The following is a 26,485-nucleotide window of genomic DNA, read 5'->3' on the forward strand; positions in this document are numbered from 1 at the left end:
TGACGGTGGACATAAGAATGACTGGTCTATGAGTCTATGCAACTGGACAAAATAACCTGGGCCTCTTTTCACAAAACACTAAGGTGAATCTTAAGTCGCTAAGGTAACCTTAGTGCAGTTTGAAAGAATGGGAGATAAGGTTAACGTTAGTAAAGGTTGCTTTGTGAAGGGAACCCCTGGCCTGCATGATTCTTTCATGTTACAATGTCATTAATATTGTTGCCATGAAACATCTGGTGTTGGGTGTGAATTTTCAGTCTTATGTGGCCATCAACTATAGTAATATAAAAGAATCAGGTTGAGTTGAATATATCGGTAGTGTCATGTCAATGTAATGTGAACATCACTTCCTGATATCACCACGGCAGTGGGGTATCTGGTGGTTAAAGTATTTGCTAATTATGAACCTTTGTTCATTTCAACACATGAGTATAATCAGTGAAGCCCATTTGTGGTGCCACCTACTGAGATCGCTGAATTACTCCTGAACTCACTGTTCCTGATGTCACCTGCACAACTAACTCAAAATAGGTTAAATTCAGTTTATTGTCAAGAGTCATACACATTCAATCTTTTATAGAATATATCTAAATGCATCTGGTTAATTATATCACTACCATCCTCCTCCATCTAGGGACACAGTCCAGACTATTTACAGACCACTGGTCGCAGTCGTTACATCACAAGAACAATCAACAACTACAGAATTTAATAATGTACCCTCACACACACTGTACTGAACATTTCGACACTGGAATTGATTTTTCCAACTACATTTGTTTTTATGACAGGTCAACAGACACTGATGAAAAATGGCGACAAACCTTATGGGTATGCATAATAACCATGGTAACAGCAACATCAGCGTCTGGTGCTGAAATATCAGCATCACTTGTTTTTAAGGAAACTATCAGTTTCTTTATGTTCCTGGAATTTATTGCGTCCAGTATCATGAACAGTACGGAAAAAGCACCTGAACAGACCTGATTATAAAAGAATGAGAGATGTGATAGACTTGAGGTAGAGGACGGGTAGCCAAAGTATGCTAGGTAATATACTGACTACTGGATTTTAATGCATATTAGAGAGACCTCTTTACTTCACACTACATCATGATATATAAGTACATGTAAACTGTAGGTTTATTGTATAGTGGGAATATCTACTAATGCTTATCACACTACTCCAATACATTTCTGATGTGAATAAGAAATACCCCAAAAATGCTAAAACAAAAAAATCTTTATTATAATATGACCATCTATCATAATGTAAAGTTAATTTAAGTCTCCTTGTATGTACGGTACGCGTGTATATAAAAACTTAACTATAATAAGAAACAACTCTAAACTGTTAAACATGTGGTGGAAATAAAATAACATGAAAAATCTACAAAATATATTTCTAAAACTATCTATACTTAACATTAGCTTACGACTATCTTAGCTCTAAGAGAGCTTCGAAAATCTAGGCCCATATACACAACTAATCTTGGCCATGCCAACATGGGAGTGATGGAGATCTCTGCTGGTCTGAGGCCAAAGGCCAGTGTCCAGTCACACCATGGGAATAACTCATGTCTGATCAATGTTGTTTTCACAACCTGAATAACCTGCAACTTTCTTACACAGGAATTCATTCATAAAATGCTTTATATCAAATCTGTAACCCTGTTTCATGAATTTGAATGAGATCATTTTCAAGAAGATGGGCGAGTCACATATATTGCCTTTCTTGCAGGCAAAATAAATATCTTCATGAGTTACTGATAACCAATCAAATTCATAGATTCTTAATAGAAGTTTAACAAACCTGTATAAAAAACAAACGTGAGGAAAGTATCTATTTCCCTATCACAGTGCAAAGCCTTGTTCCCAGCTGAATTATTCCCTTCATTGTTTATTGAAATATTTTGTCTGGGTTTATATATATATATGAAACACACTTCATGAGATGTTTCCAACACCTGAAAACAATTTCTATTAAATACTAGACATCCAAACAAGTGGTTCAAAAATCCCATCGCCTGACGCTTGAGACAAGTCAGTTTTCATTTCAGGCAATCAAATATTGGTATCTAGCTTGTCTGTAGACTACAAGAAAAATTTCCACTTATTGTTTCAAGCTGCGAATGAACTTGGATTTCATTTCATATCTGCTCATAATGTAGCTACTACATTTCGCAATAATAGTAATTTAAACTATCGTTCTTTGAAATTTATCACGTGTCAATAAATAGTCTAGTAGACATTAACATCAAGCATGCTATCCATCACAATTTATGTAATGAGTTCTCAATCAGGACAGTGAACATGGATCCAGTGAATATGGATTCTAGGACTGTTTGTTTCCAGAATGATTAGCCAGGTGTATAGTTCTACTTTAAACTTGTGAATGTGAGTCGTTAGGCTTTCTTAATGTAATAACTTAGCAGTTGTTTAGGTCAGAGTGAGTGAGTGTGTTTACTTTTACACCGCACCCAGCAATATTCCACCTAAATGGCGGTGGTCTGTAAATAATTGAGTCTGGACCAGACAATCCAGTGATCAACAACATGAGCATCGATCTGCGAAATTGGGAACCGATGACATATGTCAACCAAGTCAGCGAGCCTGACCACCCAATCCCATTAGTCGCCTCTTACGACAAGCACAGTCGCCATTTATGGCAAGCATGGGTTGCTGAAGGCCTATTCTACCTCGTGACCTTCACAGGTTGTTTAGGTCAGAAGTCATTAATATACAGGCATGCAATCCTTTGACTTGAGCTGTACATGTTTTAACAGTGACTGCACCCATAAAGGTCTGGGTTAGAATACTGACTTTCAGTAACCTGCGCTTGTCATAAGAGACGTCAAATGGGATTGGGTGGTCAGACTTGTTAACATGGTTGAAACATGTCATCGGTTCCCAATTCTGCTTCGGCTGTTAATCACTGAACTGTCTGGTCCACTCGAGTATTTACAGACTGCTGCCATATAGCTGGAATATTGCTGAGTGCAGTGTAAAACTATACACACTAACTCACTCAATAGTTCGACCTTTCTAATGCCCTCTGAACACTGGCATGGTTATATCATGGCATGCCAGATGAATATGGAAAGTAAGTCAAGGCACTTGAGTGGAACTCATCAGTTACAGTAGCCACTAACCAAGGATTAGAAGAGAAGTCCCAAGATCACTTGCAATTGCACATGACTATTGATAATCTTTCTTTGTTGTTCATTCCCATATGAAAATTAAATTAAATACATGAAACTAATGAATATGCAAAAAAGTCTCAAGCTTTCTGCCTTCCAACCTTCATTAGACACACACACGTTTATACCATTTTGGTATGGAGGCTTAAAGTTTCATGGCAAATTAATTACTGTCATCTGTAACAAATTGGTGTTCACTAGAGAAAAATCAATGTCAATGGTAAGGTCAATTCATGATGCTTGCTGCTTGTCAAATTATGTAGCCATAGTCCATCATTAAAGAGAGTTAGACCATACTCCATGAATCCATCAAACTGCTAATTGCTTAAAAAACAAAAAGTTTCGCACAATATACTCCACGTTTTATGGGGATATATTTATCTTTTAAAGATTCCCAAAAATGATTATTAAGACAATTCATGATAAAACAATTTCACACTAATTACAAGATGTACATTTTGGATAAAACGTATTCTAAACAAAAGTTGAGCAGTATCACAAAATGATAAAGATGCATCATTTAGTATCACAACTTAACCTCATTACTGACCAAAACTTTCACAAAATATGTTCATGAGGAAGTAGTATCGTCAACTCTAACAACAGTCACCAACAAAGATATCCAGGGTAAACGATTGGGTCACTTCCTCGGACCCTGATTGATTGTCATCTAAAACATCCTAAAAATGTTCATCAAATTAATGACAAAGAAGAATGTCCTAATGCCATTTGTCTCCAACAAAGTCGCTGGCTATTATTGTTATTGTTATGTCATTATGACCTGATATTATGACTGCTTGTTTGATGCCGCCCATGCACACTCCTTGTTAGCTTTCCAGTCGGAACTGTGGTCATCATAGATTTCCTGAAACAGAATTGTAAAGGTCACTACCAGTAGCAGTAGTTACTCAGAGAGCAAGTTGAAATTTAACAAAGCATTGTCATTGTTTCAGCTATATAGCAATGGCAGTTGCTGTGAACTAATTAAGTTTCAATCCATCTCAGGTAACATTTCTATTTCAAGAGGAAACCTTTGTGGAGTCAAATAGCCCTAGCTGGTGAGGGTGCCTACCTTCTTCCAGATGGGGACAGTGGCCTTTAGAGTATCAATCGCGTAGGAGACTGCCATCAGTGACTCCTTGCGATGTGGGGAGGAAATCGCAATGATGATGCTGGACTCGGTCACAGGAACAACGCTATAGAACAATGGACCCATTACACAAAGCAGTCATGAAGCTATGACCCTCAAGTCTTTGTAAAAGTATTGGAGGATTATCTTAGTGCTACAGTTGCAATAACACACAACAGTGCTACATACAGCATTATTTTACCTCACACATAAATGCCGTTTTCTGACTGGCTGAGAGCTCTTCTATTATTTTCAATTTACCCTGCTTACAAGTGAGTAACATTTCTATGTACCCTGCTGCCAATGGCAACAAATTTGGTACTTCATAGTAGTAATCATGTATGATATACAGAAATTACTGATGTTTTGCAAATGCAAATTGATGCAAGGGAGATAACAGTAACACTAAATTTGTTTTTCATGTCATCTGCAGTGTATAGCAATGGCCTCAAAAAGTTTTGTAAATGGGCCTCAAACAATTCAGAATTGATATGGAGCTGTTCGGTAAGATAAATATGTTGTTCACTGGTGCCTCCGGGACCCATGGGTTGAACCCTCGATGTTTGTTTATGTTCCACTCAACTTTCGGGCACAGGGAACATAAGGAAACATTGAGGGTACACCAACCTATGTTCCCCTCATGACCAGTGAACAACTTAAAATATTGTAGCTACATCATGGTGGCCTGTAGATATATGAATGCAGGACAAACAAACCAGTTGTCAATATCATAAACAATGTTGTGGAGGTATGATGATACAAGTTGTAGAGTTTCACCAAGTAAGGCCCAATACAGCAACTGTGTTGAACTTTTCCTGAGTTCTAATAAGTCCACCTTGACATTTTATGCCAAACAGTCCACGAAATACGCGAAAAGTTATAAAATACAGGGGCAATTGTAAATTACTGACATAGTCCAACAACTGTAATGGATATGAGGACCAACTCAACTGTCAACTCCAAATGAGGATATTAATATACTGCACTGCGATCCATTCTGCCCTAAGAATAAACAAAAGCATGTGACACTGGGACCCTGTTCTACCATGGCAACTCATTTGGTACATCATGGAATGTATATGGAGTAATTTACGTTTGCATGTAGAAACAATGCCTCATCTGGTTTGTTCACATATTAACTAGTCCCCAAAACAGATCAGTCTAACACAAAGACTTGGTTTTAACCACTTTAACAATGGATACGTATTTGCCTTTAGTTCCATTGATAAAGCAAATCATTACCTAACACATCTAGCATGCCCCTATTCTACTCAGGACTCTAGATCACACTACAGAATTACGAGTCATCCAAGAAGATCATAATATAACCATACACTATCAGGACCTACCCAAGTCGGTGAACAATGGCGATGTGTTCAACTTGCCACTGAGCTCGGATCTGGTCACAAACTTCAACCATTTTCTTCTTTGCCATTGGAATGTAGGCCTCATATTCCAATTTTACAACATGCTTGTTTTCAAAGTTGTCCCGTGTTGTGCCTGTGTGGGGACACATGTATATAAAGATGTCTTTGAAAGCACTATTTAAAAATATGTAGTGACAGAACAAATGATGAAAGTCTGAAACGTCTTGCCACCCCTTCAGAGATCACAACCTGAGTTCTGTATAAACAGTATAAACCATGCTTTCCAAGGCCTGTATAAGAGCTCCATAACAAACACAGTTGCAGTACTATGATCTCCTCAGACTGGCACAGAGGTCAGAAATTTATTACATCTAATGAGAAATTATGGATTAACAAATTTTGAAATGATAGTGATTTATATTTTAGAATACATTACTCCCAAATTTTGAAATATGACATCAGATGTAATGGTGACCTATTCTGCCTTCAATACTGACCCATGAAGACTGAAACAGCTCCGCATGAAGGTGCTGTAACGAGTGATGTGATCTGCTCCAAGTTGAGCTTCTCATCGGTGATCTCAATGTGATTCATCTTCTCAAGTGTCAGATATTGATTAACCTGTTCAAAGATAAAAATAACATTTAATTTTTTTGCCAACAGTTTCTACAACAACCACTTTAACACCTACAGTTCACAGACTGATGAACTGGTGGAACAATAACAACAACTCCATGTGGCTTTTGAAAAGAAAGGAATCTATTTTGGCCATATAAATTTGTAGAAAGAGTTCTGTTTGAAATGAATAAAGCTTTTTTACTTTCACAGTGCTTGATGCAGCCCTTTCACATTTTTACAAGGTGTGCTCAGTTTGTGTATCATCCTGACAAAGTAAGTGAGTGAGTGAGTTTAGTTTTATGCCACACTCAGCAATACTCCAGCTACAGTGGACTCTGGCAATATTGGCCTCTGTAAACATTCTGTCTACAACGGCACAAAGTTTGCACTTCTGTTTGCACAGAAATGCACTTAATTTTCATATAGAAACATCTGTAAACATCGGCTTCTGTCTACTCCGGATATCAGCATTGTTTTTCGGGAAGTGTAAATGAGTGTCTAGTTAATTTGTGATTGATACGTGTCCCTTACATAGAGTGATGAATAGTGGGCACTGTAACAACACATTTCCCGATATTATTCAGAAACGGGAAATGTCAATCGGTATCTTGTCAACTAGTGAGTGGTATGTGTCACATACATAGAGAGTAATTAGAGGGTATACCGACACTTTGTCAAAACCGGCATTTTTATTTGGTCCCGAGTGGTGCTGGTATTGACAGAATCCACTGTATATGGCGGCGGTCTGTAAATAATCAAGTCTGGACCAGACAATCCAGTGATCAACAGCATGAACATCAATCTGCCCAACTGGGAACCGATGACGTGTCAACCAAGTCAGCGAGCCTGACCACCCAATCCTGTTAGTCGCCTCTTACGACAAGCATAGTCGCCTTTTATGGCAAGTATGGGTTGCTGAAGGCCTATTCTACCTCGTGACCTTCACGGGTCTCATGACAATGAGGGGATGGTGAGTTAGCCTAGTGGTTAAAACCTAGTGGTTCGCTCGTCACGCCAAAGACTCAGGTTCGATTCCCACATGGGTGCAATGTGTGAAGCCCGTTTCTGTTGTCCCCCACTGTGATATTGCTGGAGTATTGCTTAAAGCAATGTAAAGCCCAACTCACTAATCCACTCACTCGTGATAGTCTGTGACAGTACCTTGACAGAGACAGTACCAAAATTTCTGTAATCCACAAAGAATCATTTGAATTTAACAAGAAGACAAAGTCATCAATATCCCCCACAATGGTAAATACTCTTCATGAATATGTCAGCTAGTCATGACTATGTCAAACGTTACATTGTCCTTCACACAGATCTAACAAAAACATGTATATGTAAATTGTTCATATACGAGCATGCTTGTATCAACAACAGACTGCCTGAGTGCTTCTACAGTTTTATGTAATTCAGTAATGTTGGTACTAGAAATAGAGTGGTACTGTTGACTTATGTCATTAGGTTCTTGATAAATATGCAGAGTCCCAACATTCCAACTATATTGCCAACATCTGAGTATGCGACAGTCAATCCAGTGATGAACAGCATAAGCATTAATCTACACGACTGGGTAACGACAACATGTGTCAACCAAGCCAGTGAGCCTGACAAATATTGAAAATTTGATATAAAGCTATTTTAGAGGCAAAAGTACTGATATTCAAGACATTTCATTCTGTTCCACTGTTCAAAAGCTTTCAAGCTGCCAAGTTCCTTCACCATGCTAACAAACTGTGACATCAACACAGTAGGCAGTTACTTTACATACATGAATAAAGAAGCCTTTGTCCAGGTATCAGAGTAATAGCAAATATATGGAAAACATTATATGTTTAATATCCTTTATTTACTAAACAATTGTAACAAGTAGAGTTTAACATAACGAAACCACTTGTAATGAATGCCTACACAGTGTCTGAATGCAGACAGTAGTGGACTAGACTGCAGCTGTTGCTATGTTCATCTCAGTAATATGTGCACATGAAATGATGACTGTTAACTATTGAAATATGGAAACAAATATCCTGATATTTGGGGCAATAACCATAATTAAATCACTTCTCTTTTCAGGCATATCAAATCTATCACAACATTCAATAATAATACAAATGAACGAGTACACTTTTACACCGCTTTTAGCAGAAATCCAGCAATATCACACCAGGGGACAACAGAAATGAGCTTCATGTGACGAATTTCATTTGATTTGATTTCTCTATTTCACTTCCACCTGTGTCCCAGTTTCACCTGTACCTATGCCCCAGTTTCAACTGTATATATGCACCCCCAAACCCCCAGTTTCACCTTTATCTGTACCTCACAGTTTCACCCAAATCTGTTCCTCAGTTTCACCTATATCTGTGCCCCACATTTTCACCTGTATCTAAGCTCCAGTTTCGTCTGTATCTATGGTGCAGTTTCGCCTGCATCTGTGCCCCTATTTCACCTAAGGGGATCAGGTGGTCAGATTCACTGACTTGATTGACACATGATATCTGTTCCCAGTTATGCAGATTGATGCTCATGCTGTTGATCACTGGATTGTCTGGTCCAGACTTGATTATTTACAGACCACAGCCTATAACTTCAATATTGCTGAGTGTGGCATAAAACTAAACTCACTCACACAGTTTCACCTGTGTCTGTGCCCAACAGTTTCATCTCAATCTATGTCCCCCAGTTTCATCTATATATGTGCCCCACAGTTTCAGGACAAATCACTTGCTCCTTATGACGTGACATGTTTTGAATCTCTGCATGTAAGTAAAACTTACAGATAAAATGCACGAGGAACATATCCTCGGTTCCATATCCTCAGTGACTACCTACATGCTAATAACATCATATAAATGGATGTCTGGAATACATTGTGGTTAAAAACATCACAATGAACAGAGAACTTCAAAACCTTCAGAATGGAAATTATATTGGATATGGCACAAAAGACATATAAGGTCTTATAAGGTATTTGAATTTCACAGAAAAATGCTGAAAGATATCAATTTAGAACTTAGATTTCGTATTAAAAATGAACAACATATAAATAACATCCATTGTGGTCAAACTTGGCATAATTATTTCAAAGACACCTGCCACATTTCAGCAGTAAGATCAGTCCCAAGGGAATTTTCAATTATTTTTTTCCCCAAATGAAATGAAATAAAGCAAGACAAGTATGTCAATCATTTTGTCAAGTGTCACTCGGACTGTAAGAATGCTGGCTAAAAGAACTAACAATTTGGAAATATCGTTGATAGGAGAAATAATTAATGGTTATCAATAGGAAAATAATGTGATCAGTTATACTCTACATAAACTTTTGTGATAGAATAAAGAATAAATGTAATCAAACAAAACACAGAGTTCAGTTTTTAATCAAGGGCTACTTCCAAGGTATAAACATGCAACAGTATAGCAGGTGTGTGCAATATATAAATTTCTTTCAGGCATTGTTTGGCATTTTTGCCCAAAGTTACTTCTCCAATAATTATTGATGACAAATCAACATTTAGTTAACAATTATCAGTCTCTATGATCTCCACTGATAGCCAGATCTAAGAGATGCCCTGTCAAAATTCTTTTCAACAAAAATATCAGTTTACTGCAATAAACAATTGGATTTTACAGCAGGTAAATACTCCATGCAAATGCTTTAAAATCAAGAACACAGTAAATGATATTTAAATTACTTGAATTTAAAAATAAGTATTCATGTTGTACTGATGGAAACTAATGAAACTGAAGTATGTCAAATATAAAAGAAATATGGCCACATATTTAGACAATCAACGTTATATCTTCCTTGCCTTGGACCAGGGAATATAACTTATTACCAAATTATATCCCTCCACTGATACATATGATGAGCCTTACCTGGTTGTGTGTGGTTTAACCTCCACTGATTGGTGGGATGACAGCCAGTTCGTCCCCGTTATGGAGTTCTACCTCATTGTCATTCAGGTCGATGTAATCTTCATTCAGTGACAATACAATGTTTTCTGAGATTGGGGAAATACTGAAAATATATCAAAAGGTTTTTCAAAAGCAGTCATCTGTCCTTGTGAACTATATACGAAAAAATGAAGTGTTAACTCATGCTTATAGACTGAATCATACTTCATATGATTTAGTTTAGAGCTCCCTATTACAATGTACTTCTAATTCTCTGATAAACACTGCTACAATAGATCACTTGATTTACAAACGCCACATATTTTCAAATACAACAAACTATGGCAAGAAACACTAAAGAGTATCATGATAAATTCAAACTCATACTACTTTACTCAGTAAATCCGAGTGTCTGACACTGTATAATCAAATAATAACTAAACAACACAATATCCACCTTGGAAACTTGTTCAACAGCAGGTGTAACAGCTGTTGTGCTGACAGAGATGATGGTGCATCCACAAGCGATTCTTTCTGTCCTACTAAATCACGACTTTTTGCAAAAAATAGGACTTTAATCTGAAAGAAACAACATCCTCACAATTACAAAATATTGTCATGATATAATACCATAATACTTTATCATAATGAATGTGGCATTGCTAGTTACGCTATATCAATCCTTCTCTCAACATTTCGTGTCATTTGGCAACAATAAATTTGATAATGACATTACATGTATTACTTGAATAATAAAAGCACACTATCATAATGCGTGTCAACTATATAATGGCAGTTATGACTAATATTCTGTCAGAGTTCCTCCAACATTTCATTTGCAGTTTTAATTACAGTTTTTCACAAGCATTCCTGATGAAGACAGTGGTGAGTCTAATAGAACATTGCATGCTACTTCAGGGAACAACAATGGTTAAAATCCTAAGCAACATAATCAACATTCTCTGTGATAGTCTATCCTATGTGTTAGCATAGTTCGTTAAATAATTTGTAGAATGATATGATTAGAATGTTATCGTTTTTGTCAAATATCTGACATCAACACTACTTGACAATGAAGTTCGATGTGAACTAGCAGATCGTACCTGGATATTGCTCGTCATGTTCGTCCCCGCTCCATTCCACTGAGGTAGTAGAAATAAGAATAGCCTCCCCTTAATCACGTGCACACTCCTGACTGGGCACTGTCTATTTACTTACGTTGGTGCGTCCAAGCAGAATAGATGTCAACAAGAAAACCAGTTCGTATCGTGCAGACGCAAATTGATGTACAGACACGGCAAATGACAGTAACAAGCTAAAACCCGCTCGTAAGTATAATTGAATTGTAAACTAGTAGGAAGCATACATTTCTACCGACCGAAATGAATATTCAAATCAAACAGGTCAAAAGACATTATCATTCAGTCAGTAAGAACGGCGGGAAATACAAACTTGCCTTATGACTCGTCACAAGATTGAAAATATGGTATATGTAACAGTTACAGTTGTAGGAAAAAAACTGTTTCTCGTTTTAATATTGTTTTTGGTCAAACATCAATTTTAATTAATAAGCAAGCAATGTTTGCCAAAACTGAAGCCATTCAAACTGTTGATTAAAGTTTGATGGTAAGTAAAATCTGAGTACAGTGTCTCTAGGTCACTAAGATTTTGTAACACATCAATAATGCTAAGCAGAAGCGTTTGTGATGCTGATACATGCCTTATGTTTCGGGTATTTCTTATTAAATGAATAAAGTCATAAAAAATACTAAATGCATTGTTCTATGTTTATAATGTCACCACTTTTGTTTTGTGGCTCATCTTTTGAAATGCAATTTTAACTTCAGGTTTATGACTTTCTTGCCTTTTTGTGGCCATATTAACAGATGCATTTGAGTCTGTTGTTGAGAGACCCTTTTGATTATAATCTCTAAATAATTAGGAAATTCTGCCAACATGATGACATTTTGCTACTCAAAGCTAATGGTATGAATTATATTTTCCAGTATATCTAGTGTGGACACACTTTTATCAAAATAAGGAAGCATGTTATTTTTAATCATATGTGCTGTACCACAGCAAAATAAATATTCAGAAAAGAAAAGCTTTACCACTGCAAAATAAATATTCAGAAAAGATATTTATTTTCTGTAGTTAACCCAGTTTTTTTCTAAAGGTTCACTAAAATATAGTTTAAGACATTATATTGTTGTTCAGTAAAACATAGATTGTAAACTGATAGAATGGATTTGCACAAGATGAGAAAAGTAAAAAACATGTCAGCATAAACTGCTGCACTTTTGTGATGTCTGGAATGTAGTAAAAATCTGTTTACAGGCAACTCAAAAAACACACTGAAATATACCCAGTTTCATCTCAAGCTGACAAAATTGTTTTAAACTTGTGTACAGGGCTATACGTAGACACTAATCCATTAGTCCAACCCAGTGAAATACAATCCAGTGCGAAAAGTAATCCGAACAGTGCCGTTTTTCATAATTAATGTTCAGATAGTGAAATTGTAGGTTGTCTGAAACAAGTCCAGTGCACCTTTTACCTGCAGTAGTGTTACTTCCCTTTCAATTGACAGACAGAGACAAAACAGCATATACATAGATTAACTGCCTTTACTAAGATAACAAACTTGGATATTTAAATTATGAAACACAAATAGATATAACACAAAGCATGACCCTTTAATTATTAAAACCACAAATGCATGACTTGTTCAACTTTCAGTGTATTAATTGAAGTTTACTGATAATAAGCCCTGCTATTTTAGGCAATCTGACTGCCATATATACATCCAGATAAATGAAGCAAGAACAAGTACTATTAGCTATTCTGTTGCCAATTAAGTCGGAATCGGAGACTGAAGCATTGGATTAATGAATCAACACTTGATGTGTTTGTATGGTAAACAAGATCGGTTACACCTGGAGTCTGTTTGGATGCAGGAATCAGATAATCGGGACTGGACTAATGCAACCTAAATGTATCTGGCAGGACTAATCGTTTTCTTCCCAAATCTATATGGTTTCCGAAAAAATGTTGTCCAAAAGACACCATATTACTATTCAGACCAAGAAATTGATGTAACTGAGTATATATTTGTAACAAGATAATCAGTAGTGTCAACTGTTTCACAAAACGTGTTATGCAGCTAAAGTCTCTCAATGTCTTCAGTAAATGCTAGGAGTGAAAAGACAATATGAAGTCAATGTTTACACCAGTTAGGTACTTACACCAGGGGATCTGTATGAGTGAGTGTGTGAGTTTAGATTTATGGCACACTGTGTGATATTCCAGCTATATGGCGGTGGTCTGTAAATAATCTTTTTTCTTTCTTTTTTTATATTCATCTTTGTTTTTCAGGTATGAAACAATGACATCAAATAACAGTGAAATATAACCATGCATCTGTACATATAGTTTGGCAAGCATATTATAGTAAATGGCATTGTAGGAAAGTGGATCATTTCGATAAAGTATTATCGAATAATTGGTGATAAAAACACCATGCATCTGTATATATAGTTTGGAAAGCATACTATAGTAAATGGCATTGTAGGAAAGTGGATCAGTTTGATAAAGTATTATCGAATAATTGGTGATAAAAACACCATGCATCTGTATATATAGTTTGACAAACATATAACAAATGGCATTGTAGAAACAAAAGTCAGTTATACATAAAGTATTAATCAAACAATTGATGAAAATCAGACCAAAATCCAACAAATTTGGTAAAATTAGAAGAAGAGATGGCAAGTCTTCCCTCGATATTGTAAACTTTGTTTATTTCATTTCTGACTTTATTGAAATTTGGTGTACAAGTATATGTTCATATTTTAAAAAGAGTAAATTTGACACCTGTTATGAAGAGATTTATGACATTGTTCCTTGTCAGAGAATCCAAATATGATTTTCTTCTTATCGATATTCAATGTGATATCTGTTTTTGTTCTTATCCAATCAGAAAACTGATCCCATATGATTTTAGATTATGGACAGTCGTAAAAATGATGAATTCCGCTTTCTGGTGCATTTTTACAAAATGACCTTAGCTTACTCTCTTCATACCCCATCTTAAACAAATGTAGGTTTATTGGCAAGATTCTTAGAAATATTGGAACCATCTAAAGTTTGAGTTTGTATGAGCTCAAAATATGGCCTTTTGATAGGGTTTCTGTTCTTTTTCACTTATACCTATTTCAAGATCATCTTCCCATTTCTTTTTATAGCTATATGTAGTAGAGTTTAATTTTGGAATAAGCAAATCATATGTCCTACAGCCTTTCTTAATCTTATAGCTGTCTCATGTGTAATAAGCAACAAATGGTAGTTCAAGCTTTTCTTCAAATGGTAAGGTGTATGTTGTATAATATTGTTTGACTGCCCTTACTAGATTTGCATGTACTAAATAGTTCGTTTTTAAGTGTTTTCTAGTTTGCTCATGAAACATTTGATATGTATAGATTGTTCCATCAGTATCTATCAAATCATTTACATATCTTATGCCTATTTTAGCATAGTGTTGGTACATGAATAGTTTTCTATTCAAGAGAATTTGCTCAATGTACCATAAACACTGGGATAGAATATCATTGCCTTGAACAACTTTTTTTATTTTTCAATGATGTATAGAAACCACAAGCTAGAGGTTTGTCTTTCCAAAAGCAGTTTGGAAATAATCTAGTCCTGACCAGACTATCCAGTGATCAACAAAATGAATATCATCCTACACAGTTGCGAACCAATGTGTCAACTAAGTCATTGAGCCTGTTCACTCGATCGCATTAGTCATCTCTCACGACAAGCATGGATCTTCACATGTGTTCCTTACTCCATGTTTTAAAAGGATGGAATACATTTTGTGATTTGGCAATTCACATTTAGTTATTGTGTCCTTTTGTTAAAAACATATCACCAAATGAGGTAGTCATTGTGTTGTATACTTTGTAAACCTTATCACATGCAAAAATATTATTGTTATTATACTTCAAAGGAAGCCATAGATTGCTGAGTAATGAAAACATAACAGTGAATACTTTGGAGCACCTAAAGAAAAGATAGTTGTTTTACATATTTTAGTAGTACAAATATCAAAATGAAAAGAGAACAGATTTAGTGTGGATTATATTGACATTTCACACCTCTATAACATGTCCCCTCTCTATCATCTTGTCATTTCTGAGAATTGTTAGTGATAGAAACCTAAAACTGATATTTGTTCTTAGCATCTAAAAGAAAGGAGGTTGTTTAAAATGTTCAAATATTTCTTGGTTGCATCATTTCTAAGTGGTGATAGATTTAAAAAAGTTATTTTTACCTTCATTGGAAAAGTTAAATGTTGATGCTTTAACTGGGAAGGAAGTGCTTCAAAGCAGATATGACATTTGTGTGTCATGTTTTAACATTTTTTTCTGTAAAGTTAATGTAAATAAATGTTTTTAGCACACTTCCAAAGAGGAGAATTCATTTCTCTTAAAATATGTGTTCCAGATTATCTTGGTCAATGAAAAGGTTCACACTTAAAAAGGTCACCACATGTTTAGACTACCCTGTAGTTAATTAGCAATGAAAATGTTAATTGATGCTAATGCGTCACACAGACCCCCCAAAGAGAACAATTTGCCACAAATATGTCACACACCATGTTTCAAAAATAAGATGCTTTCATCATGTGCCTGAGACAACCATAGCTGAAATAAAAGTTTGTGTGACAGCAGAATATGATTTAGCAACCAGCTTCCAAACTTGAAACCTCCTTTTGATGCATGTATCATCATGTTCTACTTCATTCAAAAGGATAATGAGAGTATCAATTCGACCATTTCGTGTTTTTATTGAAGTGAATATCAACCACTAATAAAAATATGGATGTTTAAATTATTTATACAGTTAATTTGATATAGGTAGGTTCACAATCACATGTAAAATAAACTGTTTACATGAATGCATTTTCACACTCACCTCTGTTGTTGAAGGCATCCAGAGAGCCAGAAGAATTTCAGGTATATTATGTTTCATGTAAGGTTCTTATATGTTACCACAATACAGGCTTGTAAATTTTATACCTTAAGCTTTATCTGCATGTGTTTGTTAGAAGATGTTAGCTGACTCGATGACATGAACATGGTCTTAAACTGACAACACTGTTTTGCCCAATTATATGATTATGTGGAATAGTGATTAAGTAACAACCTCCTACTGGCTGTGAAATGCTACTGGTGTTTCCTAGATATGTTTTCATGGCATTAATGGTACATGTTTATGACCAGGTTTTGCTTGCCACCTTTTCATCCAGCAGTGTAATAGGTGTGAGAGTAATTTGTTCAGGCAGCCAACAGCATGCTTGGCATACTGATCCCACACCACTGATCTCTGTCACTCACAATCTCTCAATACATGACCCAGTGAATGGAAGCAGCACTAAGAGGACATCAACAAAAGTTTGGTTGAGATGAAGGTTGTGAGAGATTATTAATTTACTTGGCTTGACACTAACCAGGCGAATGAACTGAAGTACATGAAATGGTTAAGTGAATGTATGAATTTCTAATACAACACACTTCACTGCATATTTGGCAAAATTGCAGAATAATTCATTTATCAAATATAAAGTTTGTTAAATCTTGTGATATTCCATTTGTGATCTTTGTGTAGTTGTATATCAAGTGGTACCACACAGTATGCTTATGAAAGTATATGTTTGTTGCCATCAAGAACTGTAACTGTCCAGACAGTCCTCAGTACTTGACATTTCCCTTAAACCAGTTAAAGAAAGGTATTCATTAGTGAAACCTGCGCATGAAACAGTTAAATGTGACTCCAGCCTCTAATTGAGGAACACAGTGTTTACAAGTATTGATGACAGAAAACATTAGTGTTCTTATGTAATTCATTTCCAAATATGAATCTGTTTTCATGTAAACAACAGTGGGTGCACATATCTCCGTAGGGGAGTGTATATTTGGACAAACTTTGTCTATGTCACCTCTAAATAGAAAATGAAAATAATCACACTGATGTTTTGATAACTTTGGGGAAAGATCCTATTCATTAATTTGTTCATATGATGTTTTTAGGTTAATGACATAGTTCTTGGTGACAGAATGTCACTGAAGACAATATATGTAAAAGCCCCAACCAATTATTCTAAATAGATGTGCATTAACAATAAGTTACCTGAGGTAACACCTTCCATTTGTGAATTATTTACCACAATATGCAAATACAACCAGTTTGTGTTTACTTATTCATTTGCTGTATAGCTACAAATGTTCATGTGTTTTTAGTTGCATTGTGTTGCAATGCAGTCATGACTCCCAGTGTGCAATAAACATCCAACTTTGTGTAGAAAGGAATGTTAAATTAAGTTAATCCATGGACCAGAATAGTTTCATGGAACTCGTTTTAACTAACCTTAGTCTATCAAGATACCATTCCTATTTCAATCAATATGTTCAACATGCCAGTAGTCTTATGAAGGAGTTCCTACAACATTATATATAATCCTATAAACACTGATGAGCCTGTATAATGTGGTGACTGTGTTGCAGACAGTGATAAAGAATGTACTTTGAGAGGATTGACTTCATCATCAAAGTTTGGATGGGCTGTGCACAGATATATGAGCACAAACCTTTTTTGTGTGGAATGCCTGGTTTCATATTGATTTGTTTCCTGGCACACAGGCATCCAAATGTCCTCATAGTTTTGTTGGGTTGTTTTTTTTCACTTTTTGTAAGGGTATAAGAGAATCAATACTTGCTTATGTCATACAAGTGTCCTAAGACTCCTTGTGTCATTCGTCTCTTACAAATTCTCCTGTATCCATATATTCTGTGCCTCAAACATTTCAAAACACTGGCCTAACAGATGTATTGTCTGAATGACAGGATTGTAGGTCCAGAATGGTGACATTCAGCAGTTAACTAGAGTAATTTCTCTTGATAGTAGTGGCTTTGCGGTAGTAATCACGTGGAACCTTTCACAAGTATACACACTTAGGGGAAGTTTTATCTGTTTATTCTCCGTGTGCAGCTCATATTGGGTAATCTCTGCGGGTCCTAGTCAAATGGCCACAAAACTTGAAAGTCAAAATGGCCATAGAAAAGTCGAAATAGCCACAAACCCCTAGTCAAAATGGCCACACCAAAAAAGTCAATATGACCGCACATTATTTTATTATTTTTCAATACTGATGACATTTGTATTATTTGATATCAAAGTGTGAAAATGAGAAAAGAAGGTATATCACACAAAACCTGGTGTATCAAAGAACATTCAATACCAATATTTAGTGGTTTTCAACACAACACCAGGTCCAGTGACAATGTAAGCTGCACATTGTGATGACTGAAGAGGTCAAGTTGTTTTGCCTCTTTGATCATTCAGTATGTCCAACTGAAAGAATGTAAAGACAATAAATTTTTAACATACTAAGACTTTGGACTATCACAGATTGCTCACATTGATGCATCTATAATTTAGACAAGATGTATCAAAGAGGCAAGTTCAGGCCAGTATTTTGAAATGTTTAAGGAAAATAAGCATTTTGCTCAAATTATTGATGTATCAGTATGAGCACTAAATATTGAATGTTCTTTGATACAAACATTGTTCTATCTTCTGATCTGCCATCCACTTTCAACACAGAACAATATATAGATAATCAGTAATTCAGAAATTGGATTGCTCTCATGAGATGTAGTTTGTCTTATAGACCTTAGAGTATATATTTTCTATATCATTCACCCCCATTTTCCACTCAATTATGACTCAGCTCTAGCACACTATTTCCATCCACATTTGCAGTTCTGAGAAATTTACAGAAATTGGGGTTCCTTTTGTATTCAATATTCCTTTATTGACTGTTTTTTTAAAGTTTGTACAGAATTTTTGTTTGTGAACCCTGCGTTCATGATGTTGCTCTTGTTTGAAATTCTTCTTACAGAAATGTTATTAACAAATGATATTATTTACATATTCAATAATATTCATGCTGCTATTATCTCAGGATTCAAAGGATGATGACAGCTGTCTTCATGTTTAGTTAGAAATAGCTAAAACAAACCTGTATATGTTTTTGATTAGAATTTATGCCATATTTGGAAATCTCTAATAACATTTTCATTGATTTATGTCTTTATTTAATAATTGCCATAATTACAACTGTTTCTATAGTTACATTTTTTTCAGAGGAATTACCCAGTAACTAGAATCTAAAAGTAATTATTCTTGAATTGAACACAATTTCTTCCACTAGTATCTAATGGGATTTTTTAGGTTATTGACTTTAAACATGGATTCTCCATAAGATTACTGAATATAGCATTATATAGACAGAGTGTTTCAAATTACTTTTCTGGTAACAGTCATCATATGTAAAAGCAGTGTGGATTTTGAATTAGGGCTTCTCTAATCTCTACTTTAATCTATTATTTAAGGTCCTGGCAAAGGCAATGAGGTCTGGCATGATTAGCCAGAGTGAGGATGTTTCTGACCCCCTGAAAACATGATCTGATAGCTTTCCCTCAGCCATGAGATAATTTCCTGGAAATGAAATATTTATCGAGTATATTGACGTTTGGCTTGCATAGCAAATTAGTATTTTAAACAATGACATTGTCGAACTGAATACCTAGCCACATGTTCAAGTATCACATATGAGATTAAGGGTAGAAAGGACAACAAGGCAGCACAAGACAATTTGTGGTAATATTCCCTCTGTCATGGTTTAAGAAGTTGGTACTATACATGATATAGTGGAGGTCAAGTTTAAGATATAATGTACACCTTTGTCACAAGATAAGAAGAAATGGCACTTATGCAAACAGCATCATTGTTTAATGCACACAGTTAAAGAATCATGTTTCAACATGTACAAGAACTGTTACGTGTTACAAATCTGAGTCTTGATATCATTTCCAGTGTTGATTTAGAGGCATTTGTAAGCAGAGCTTACTGAACTAAATGATTTGTTTCTTTTACTAGACCTTGATTAAAGCTAGTGGGCAAAGCTGGTGACTGATACTGGGAAAATATTCCATCAAAAAATTTAGAATAACACATATTGCCTACCACATACATGTATTTGCTACAGAGGAATTTGTATGTTAATCAACCAGTGTCATCAAGTCAGGGTTGTTAGAAGAAACAGACCATGTTTCTCAGCTGGTGGCAGGCTTGTGTTATCCAAAGCACTTGATGGTGCACCTATCCCTTTGTAGCACCAGGTGTTAGATCAATATAATTATATTGAGTGATCAGTAGCTTCTAACCCTTCCCCAATGTCCTATGTTTTAGATGTGCCCAGAGCCTTTCTACAATGCTTATTTCGGTAGGCATATTGAAGACGGTTGTCTGATTAGGCACAATTTTATAAAGACTGTTCATACTCAAAGATCAGCTCCAAAACAACACAGTAGGTCAATAACATTCTCTCCATCAGAGCTACAGCAGCTAGGTGGGCTACTGGATATGACAGGATGAAGATTTTGTTCCCTGTGATGTATTTTTTAATCCAACCATAAAAAAACAAAAGAAGTAATTTCTGCCATGATGCTTGCATGTGAGGAACATAAGGCCAGGCATTTTGTCTTATTTCAATATTAAGTTAGAAATCAGGCACATCCCTTCCTACCAAACACTACCATAAAACTGCCACTGTATTTTCCTAAATATATTTGCCAGCAACCATGCAAGGCCAGTGGGTCAGATGTACCATCACTGATTACGTTAGATTAGCAGCTGCTTCTGTTCTTGGTGTTGTGGAGTAATTGACTTGAGCCCCAGTCTATTCAGAATGGAATAATACTCTCACTAAAAGGGCCTTTTGGTCGTCTGTGACAACGTGCCAAATATTAGCGCATATTGCTGTTCCATTGGCAGAAAACGTTTCTTTATATATTTCTGGAGTAGCGACATGGTGGCAATAGGTTCATATCAATAAAGTCTTCCTCTTCATACCTCATGTATAAAGCGCGATGTGAAGAGTCCAATATGGTGACAGCGGACGACTAAGAAACGAAGACGTTGTGACATGTCACGCCTGTGTGGTTGCATCTCATGACACTGAACACGCAATAGTGCAGTATTTTAGATGTTATGTATTAACCATTTCTCCTACGTGCACGGATTCAGACCTTCCTTTTAATATTGATGGTGAATGTTTACGAGGCAAGAATCTGTTATGATGACTTAGTAATCATTGTTCCTGGCTAGTTTATTTTCTTACGTTGTGAGAGGAAATTACTTAAAAAACTAGTTATGAATGTAAAAGGCATATGAGGACTAATTATGTGATTTTGTTTTTCTCTCGTTCCTGATATACAAAGTCAAGAAAAGAGAATAATCTGTCTATAGGTATCTATCTCTGTGCCTGTTTAGATCGAAATGGGTTGTAAGAACGAACGATTGAATATCTAATTGTGCATTAGATTATTCTTTGAAGCAAATTACAACCGGATTTGAGGTGGAGACTCTTAACATAGGACTAAGGCCTTTCTCTCTCCAGTCTATAATACTGTACGTGTGATTATTCCCGCCGTGGGCATTGTTCAACAGAGAGAACAAAGTAATCACACGGTAGGATTTCAGTTCACTAAGCACTTACCTTCTTACTCTCAAGCGTCCTTATTTTCATGTAAGAACTGTTCTCGCTTTGGTGAGCTACCGTTTGTCTTATTGCCTTAAATTTACAATATAACGAAGAAACATTAACTATTTATTCCATAGATTTGGCAGGCTCTTTCTCTAGGTTTTGAAAAGAAAAACCAAAGAACAGCTGGGCGTATATTCCGTGGCAAATTACTCGTAATTTCATCGCGATTCCATCCAAGAACAATACATCTGTGTTGAACTTCTCAGATGTGACTGGAGTAGTTGTATTCTGTAATAGATTACTGTAATATTTTCTACCTAGAAAACGTACTCTGTATACATAGAAACGTGAGTTTTGTTCGAGAGTTTAGCATCGAAACTGCTAATGATGACATGTTCATTTATAGTCACAGAAACCGGCCCAACTTAAGGATGTGGTATGTTCTATTGCTGGAGTAAAACAAAACTTCATTTCAATTCTGGTTGCAAGAATGTACTTTTACTATATTTGTATTACTATTTTGTATTACTGATATTCTAGTTCAACTGAAGATGTACTAAAATTGGTATTATTATTATAACACTAAATATCCGACTCACTAATAACAAGTATAAACGTATTTTGAAACATCCTAAATACATACCTACATCCCTAAAGTTAATTAACTGTTGTATTTGGTTTGATCTTATCAAGATCTAAACGAACACGAGGCCACTTTGTAATTAATGTCATTACACGTGACTACCTGAACTGTCAATACAACTGTAGTCTCGACTCTACTTTACAGTCTTTAAAATCAATAAAGAAATAATTCAGTAATTTAGATTTTAGCTATGACAAACACATGCTATTGACACCTTTACTCAATGCCCGTTGCTGAAGCATTGATCTCAATATAGGGTTTGATGGTTACCCAATACCTTTTCACAGGTTATATTTGTATCGACAGGCGATACGTAAATCCTTATTCGAAGCTATACCCGTAAATGTCTCTTTGTGCACTTAGCTTTATGCTTATTGAAAGAACCGTGCGGTCTCAAACAGGCTTACATAATGTAAACCCTGTGTGACAAATCTGCCTAATGCTGGCCTGTCAGAGTTACAGCTATGTTGAAATACGCTTGTACGATTAGCAGCTAACGAAAGAGGACGCCAGCTGAAAGCCAGGATACTTAATGTTGACAAGCTTTATATAGTTGTGGACAGAACCAACCTTGTTTCATAGAAAAACTGGTAAGTCGATAAAACATGCCATTTATACTCACGGTACCACTAAGGTAGATTTACCATTGCCAAGGCTACATTGACCTCATCGCCAATGTCCTGGAAGTCTCCGGCATCCGTAAGATTTCCGTCACTTTAGGAAGAAATCGCGATCAATTTACATGGTTAGTCGGCAAAGAAGTTAATATTAAATCGAAAGTGCCACTATGTATGATTAAAGGAGATGTGATAGAGGAATTCAGTGTTCCAATTTGTACCATGTCACTCGAGGTTGATTGGCGAATCATTCATCTGATAGATAGTAGCAATCGACAAGTGACCTTAACAATGTTCCTCTCTCCAGTTCTCAGTTTCCGGATAGAGCTGGCCCCTGTATAAAATCTGAGGGTTGACAAAATGTGGATTATGGGTTGATTGTTTGACTTGGGCGATTGCATGTCATGCTGCCAAGATGAGGCGAGTCGTTGCTTATACTGTGACTGAGGGACTTACTTTGTTGTCTGTGTACAAGTTGAGGTGATATACCTTATAAAATGCTCACGGTGGAAAGAAATACATACACTCACTTCAGCTGCCTCATACGACCCATGTAGAATGTGGAGAACAGAAGAACATACACTTTTAGTATCGTGTATAATACAGTACCAGCTCTCCCTTCCAGTTGCTTAGATTTGCTACGAAGGTGCCCACGTGACAGCAAACCTACCTTGTACCTATGTCTGTGTCAGTCATGTTCAAATTAAATGAGTGGGTTTTGTTTTACCCCACTTTTAGCAATATTCCAGGACGTGACATCAAATGAAGTAATTTTTAGTTGATTACCGCACAGCAGAAATATTAGGGTGAATTTGGCCATTTTCAATATTGTGAAAGAGGAGAAAAACGGGGTTTTTTTCGTCATAAAGCAAAACTGTTTTGAAAATTCATAAAACTGACTAAATTCACACCGCCCATTGAGCTCCGGCAGTTTGGGGTTGCTCACTGGTATTCCGGATTAATAAAAATGTGAATGGGCAAAAAAGGTAATAAATATTCATTGTTAACATTTTTTTATAATTTCAGACGACAACAACTAAGCAGATCAGTTGTTAAAATATATGTGGTTTAAAGACAGTTACTGTGTTAAGTTTCCTAAAGTTCACATGATTTTCAATCGTTAGAGTTGTTTCCGCTGGTGTATGACAATGTATGAGTATATGAGTGTATGAGTTAGTGTATGAAAAAAAGTTTCGTCTTTGTAACCCTAACTGTTCAGTTTGTTGGTGCGTGCTTATTTTCAGAATCTTATCTTCATGATGATATACACAATGACGAATTGTCTCTGCAAAACTTTAACCATTAAAATCACAGTAGTAGCACCGCGATTCAAACTTACTCGAGATGACAAGGCACTCACTCGGCGTCGCGCATGTCCAGATTTAAATAACTGGAAAAGTATCTAGCAATTTAAAAAATTGAATCGAGGATGACGCATAGTGAATGCATGTATGTTTCCCTAGAAGGAGTTATGCGACATGCTTTGCAATTAGTGTTCATTAGATTATCAAAATGGTATGCCTTTAACATGTAACATTTCACACTTTCATTCAGTTAGACTATATACTTTGAGATACAGTCAAGGCAGCAAACTGAAATCTATGCCTCTGTGCGTGCGGAAAGTTGTTAAAAGTCTTCTAAAGAAGATGAGATAACTTTTATTTTGTTCAGCATCACAAATATGTCTTTGCATTCACGCTTCACAGTCAAACAGAACACGTTTCGTTTGAAAAAGTGATTAATCCTGCAGTGTATGCCAAACCAACCCGTACACTGTTATCATTGACTGGCGTTGGAAAACGCATTTCTACGGCCAAATCCAGGAGTTTGTCTCACCGATACCGTATTCCCCATGGAGCAGGGGGTTTCCCCTACAATTATGCGTGGTGACAGTTTCCAACTGTCGCTCATTATCAAGAGAGAAGCAATAATACACCATTTTTTGTAGAAATCTGAAATTCAACACGAAATACCTGAAATTTATCTGTGATAATGCACATAATAGCTTGAGTTCACAAAATCGTATGATAGAAAAGTATTCCAATGAATGATGCAGACCTTAGCTGGCATTAAAAACAACACCTTATTAAACTCCCGGGGAAAAAAACGTTGCTAGTCACCGTATGGCCGCCATCTTGGATTTTGACCAATCCGGAATATCGATGACCAACCCCAAACTGCCGGAGCTCAAGGGACAGTGTGAAATTGCCTTATCTAGATTCCTGAAGGACAAGAAACTTGGAAGGCTATCCGAAAGGTTTAATGCTTGACTAAGTCCGTTGCCGCTTTCTTAAAACAAGGAATAAGAGTACGTTTCTGACAGTCAAAGAAACGAATCTGGAACAGACACCCATTCCATCTGGTGTTCAAGACGACAGGGTGGGCCATTCGTGTCCGAGTGTCCCCATGTATACGTTTTTCAGCAAACACCAGTGGTTTGTGACGTGACAGCTACTGTGGTTTGTAATGTATATAGTAATCATATGAGGGATTTGGTTCCATGCTTGTAGCAAGAATGAGTTCGTGAGTTGGCTCTCATTACAACTGCTTTCCACGGTCATCCTGGTATATCACTGCGCGTCAGCTTAATGTTGCTGATAAGAAATTAGTGTAACCCACCAGGTTACAGACCGGTGCCAGGTATGACCTTGACACATAACGTTTCGAGGTCATTTCAGACCCCTTCATCGGGTGAACCCTAAAACGGTCTGAAATGACCCCGAAACGTTGTACGTCAAAGAATTAAAAGAAGATTTCAGTGTAGCATAAATTTCTGTTTAATTTCCCCTTGCTTATTTATCGAATGGCAGCTATTTAATCAGCATATGTATAGTACCGCGAAACTCTTTTAACATGGCGGACTGTGGGTGGTGCATTGTGGAACCATACCTAAGTTGATCAATGTTATGTCATTAGTTAAATAGTGGTTTGAAAATTATATGCACAGGGCAGATATGATTTGACATTAGCATGTAAATTTTACAAAGTTCCATCCCAAAGTCACTGCAAGAAAATTATTTATGCTACACTGAAATAACAATGCATGGAAATTACTCTTTAAAGTGTCCGAATATAATTTGCTCGAGTCTGTAGGTAGGAAGCATAATCAAACGAACCGGGGCCACTATCATTGATCTTCTGAGAGGTCCAAGGAGGCATCTTTGCACAACGAATTGCAGCGTTGTTGACGACTGGACCACTCATGCATCGGATAAAAAGTAAAAGGTTTCAACGCGTGGTCGCATTGTTATATGTGTTCGCCTTAATGTCCAAGATCCCATTTCACATAGCTATATACCTCAGCGCTACGGCTGCCGTATGGCTATGTTACAGTGCAGGAGTTACGACATTCGTAGCCCTACGATAGCTTTGTTAAACGTGGCCCAGGATTCTGTTACTTTCATGCA

At 36.3% G+C, this 26,485-nt stretch overlaps 1 protein-coding gene across 1 annotated transcript; it reads right to left on the reverse strand.

Annotated features, from left to right (window-relative positions):
* Positions 1 to 528: 528 nt before the first annotated feature.
* Positions 529 to 10,277, reverse strand: LOC137278280 (molybdopterin synthase catalytic subunit-like). The gene is made up of 5 exons (XM_067810520.1): positions 10,190 to 10,277; positions 6,193 to 6,316; positions 5,678 to 5,828; positions 4,272 to 4,395; positions 529 to 4,064 (listed from the first exon to the last, which is right to left on the reverse strand). The coding sequence occupies exons 2-5, from the start codon at positions 6,287 to 6,289 to the stop codon at positions 3,987 to 3,989; spliced, it is 450 nt and encodes a 149-aa protein (XP_067666621.1). The 5' UTR covers positions 6,290 to 6,316; positions 10,190 to 10,277; the 3' UTR covers positions 529 to 3,986.
* Positions 10,278 to 26,485: the final 16,208 nt, after the last annotated feature.

Source organism: Haliotis asinina, chromosome 3, assembly GCF_037392515.1.
Source record: "Haliotis asinina isolate JCU_RB_2024 chromosome 3, JCU_Hal_asi_v2, whole genome shotgun sequence".
NCBI lineage: Eukaryota > Metazoa > Mollusca > Gastropoda > Lepetellida > Haliotidae > Haliotis > Haliotis asinina.

Coding starts and splice junctions, on each gene's coding strand:
- LOC137278280 (XM_067810520.1), bottom strand. CDS start 6,289: ATGAATCACATTGAGATCACCGATGAGAAGCTCAACTTGGAGCAGATC. Junction 4,396..5,677: donor GCCATTGTTCACCGACTTGG/GTAGGTCCTGAT, acceptor ATTGTTCTATAG/CGTTGTTCCTGTGACCGAGT. Junction 4,065..4,271: donor CTGTCCCCATCTGGAAGAAG/GTAGGCACCCTC, acceptor ATTCTGTTTCAG/GAAATCTATGATGACCACAG.